Source organism: Cyprinodon variegatus, unplaced genomic scaffold (assembly GCF_000732505.1).
Source record: "Cyprinodon variegatus isolate N-32 unplaced genomic scaffold, C_variegatus-1.0 Scaffold1274, whole genome shotgun sequence".
NCBI lineage: Eukaryota > Metazoa > Chordata > Actinopteri > Cyprinodontiformes > Cyprinodontidae > Cyprinodon > Cyprinodon variegatus.
Window position 1 is genome coordinate 112153 of NW_015151727.1, and position 2885 is coordinate 115037.

At 42.3% G+C, this 2885-nt stretch overlaps 1 protein-coding gene across 1 annotated transcript in view; it reads left to right on the forward strand.

Annotated features, from left to right (window-relative positions):
• The first annotated feature begins 1470 nt into the window (after window positions 1–1470).
• Window positions 1471–2885, forward strand: part of LOC107102568 (UDP-glucuronosyltransferase 2C1-like) — a 5648-nt gene continuing 4233 nt past the window's right edge. The window contains exons 1-2 of the mRNA XM_015401941.1: window positions 1471–1698; window positions 1967–2456. Coding sequence (XP_015257427.1) covers window positions 1471–1698; window positions 1967–2456 — 718 coding nt within the window. The remainder of the gene's footprint in view (window positions 1699–1966; window positions 2457–2885) is intronic.

A 2885-nucleotide genomic window follows, 5' to 3' on the forward strand; every position in this document is an offset into this window, starting at 1 on the left:
TTCACCAGTTCACCGCAGTTCTTCCAGCAGTCCACACTTTCTCTGCTCTCTTTTTCTCATCGTCTTCTCCTTCTTTCCCATCGCCCGGCTTGCCACAGGCTTGCCTACCGCGTCTAAAAGTAGCAGCAGCAGCAACCCAGACTGACAGCTCATTGGCTTATTTGGATCACGTGCAGCCTGGTGCCTAAGCTCTGTAGGGCTTTAACGTACAAACAAGAAACACGGCGCAAGTGAAATTAGACACTGTCGTCGGACAACATGCAGTAATTTATAAATGTTTTAAATCAGGTTGGGTCAAGATTAGCCAGTCGGTGGGTCCGGATCCGGACCGCGGTCTACTAATCCGTGACCTTTGCTATATATTGGTGTCCCGCCTCCTCAACTCCCAGATCTGGTAGAATTTCAAATAGCTCAGTTTATGTATGAAGCTAGAAATAAACAACTACCAGGAAATATTCAAAAGCTGTTTTCTGATCGAGTGGGGGGCTATGACTACAGGGAAAATCTTAACTTCAGAACCTTGAGGGTTAAAACACCATGAAGAGAATGTGCATTTCAGGTGTGAAGGTCTGGAATAAACTCGAAAAAGAGTTAAAGCAATTTCCAATCATGAGTTCCAAGAATGTTTAAAAAAAGGCTCAAACTTGTTTTTTTTTTACTTTTACTGTAATGAGGAGGTGAGGTGAATGGCGCTGTGGGGTGTGATATCAACCAATGGAAACCGCCTCTGTCTTTCCACACTCTGTAAGAATGTGTGTGTGAGCTGTTCTGCTCCATAAGTGAAATTGCTGTTTCATGGTCAGGGGTCATATTTAGGACCAAGTTATGAACTGAGTTTAGGTTAAGGTTAGGTATTAACCCTTAATGGTTAGGTATAGAGTAAGGGTCACAGTAAGGCTGTTAAATTGGTTTAAAGTGAATGTAATTCCATAGAAAGACGCAGCAAACATAAAGAGATGTGTTTGTGTGTGGTAGTTTAGATGTATGGTGTGAATTACCTTTAGGCTAAGGTTAGGGTTGGGGAATACATTGATAATGGTTAGGGTTAGGGTAAATGTCAGGGTTAGTCATAAATGCAATAACTAAAATGAATGGAAGTCATTGAAAAGTCCACATATAGATAGAAATTCAGACCTTTGTGTGTCTCTTGTTTGCCCTAGATCTGCTCAGTTATTAAACTTTAGACTGTGCTCTTATCTGGTTGGGTACTTATTGAATCATCCACATCTGAATGAACTCATCTCACAAAATAAACCTTATCAGTCACGTGTTCTATTCAAAAGAAGAATGCTGGTTGCCTTGATTTTCCTTTTCCTTCTGACTGTTAAGCAGTGTTTACAGCTCTAAACTGATGATTGTGCTCTGAGCTCCAATCAGATCAGAGCTTACAGTTACCTTTGATCAGTTTGGACTCTGGATCTTTAGCTGCAGACAAACACTCGGTCCTCCATTTATTCACTGTGATCCACAATGAGTCCTCTTTCTGTCCTGCTGGTGGGGATTTTCTTCTCTTTGGCAGATGGAGGACACGTTCTGGCCTTTCCAGGTGAGCACAGCCACTGGCTCAACATGCGGACAATCATAGAGGAGCTTGTGAGAAGAAACCACAAGGTCACCGTTCTGGTGCCGGATGCATCGCCGTCCGTCAACTTCAACAGCAGCAGAGATGCTGCTAAGTTCAACTTCCTGGTTTTCAAGGTGATGAACTCCAACCACCATCTCACAGATCAATGCTGGTATATACATTTTAGCAAGTACTGATCAACATCAANCACAGATCAATGCTGGTATATACATTTTAGCAAGTACTGATCAACTTAAAACATCATCATTAGCTGAACCTTGTGTTTCCATTCTTAATTTTTGAATTCACTGGAAATTCATTCAATATTTTCCTTGTTAGTGTTAGAATATGATCAGTTAGTTGATTAATAAACTGATCTGCTGCATCTGTTTCCTTCTTCAGGTTCCTTTCAGTAAATCGGACATGACTAGCTGGATGCACGATTTCATTCACTTCTCCATGTACGAGGCCCACAACTCTTCACTGCTGCGCCGCTTTCTGGTGCCGATGACAATCCTGAGTAATTTTGCTCAGATCGGGATGCAGCAGTGTGAAGCCATGCTGAAGAACAAGGAGCTGATGGAAACCTTGCGGAACTCCGCTTTCGATGTGGTCCTACATGACCCCATGGCGCCTTGTGGAGACCTTGTGGCCGACATCCTCGGCCTGCCCCTCGTAGTTTCCATGCGGTTCTCATTTGGCAGCACGTTGGAGCGTGACTGCGGTCAGGCATTGTTGCCGGCGTCCTATGTCCCAGCGTCTCCGCTGCCGTACAGCGATCACATGGCGTTTGTTGAACGGTTAATCAACATGTTGATGTACATGGGGACGTCAGTGTTGAGCAGAATTCAGTGGAAAATGAAAATCGACTCGTTTTACACTGAGGTCAAAGGTTAGTCTTGATCATCTGGGTAATTTAAATTTTCCACTCATGATCAGAAGAAGTTTAGGGCTAGGCTGTAGAATAAGGGTAAAAGGCTTAAGCCATGTGATCTACCAACTGAGATAATCAGAGCTATTGCCACCTTTAAAGGACAAGTCAGGTCAGAGAGGAATAATCAATTATCTATAACTAAAACTAATATGCTTGCAGTGATTTAATGAATTTAGAGTCGATCAGTAAAAAAAATAATAACAATAATTTCTCAATTCAATTCGATTCAGTTTATTTCTATAGCGCCAATTCACAACACGTCATCCCAAGGCAATTTACAGTTCAACAAATCATACAGTCAAATAGATTCAAAGTTTTCTATCTAAGGAAAACCAGTTGATTGCATCGACTCTAGGCAATCCCTCACACTAAGCATGCTTGTAGCGA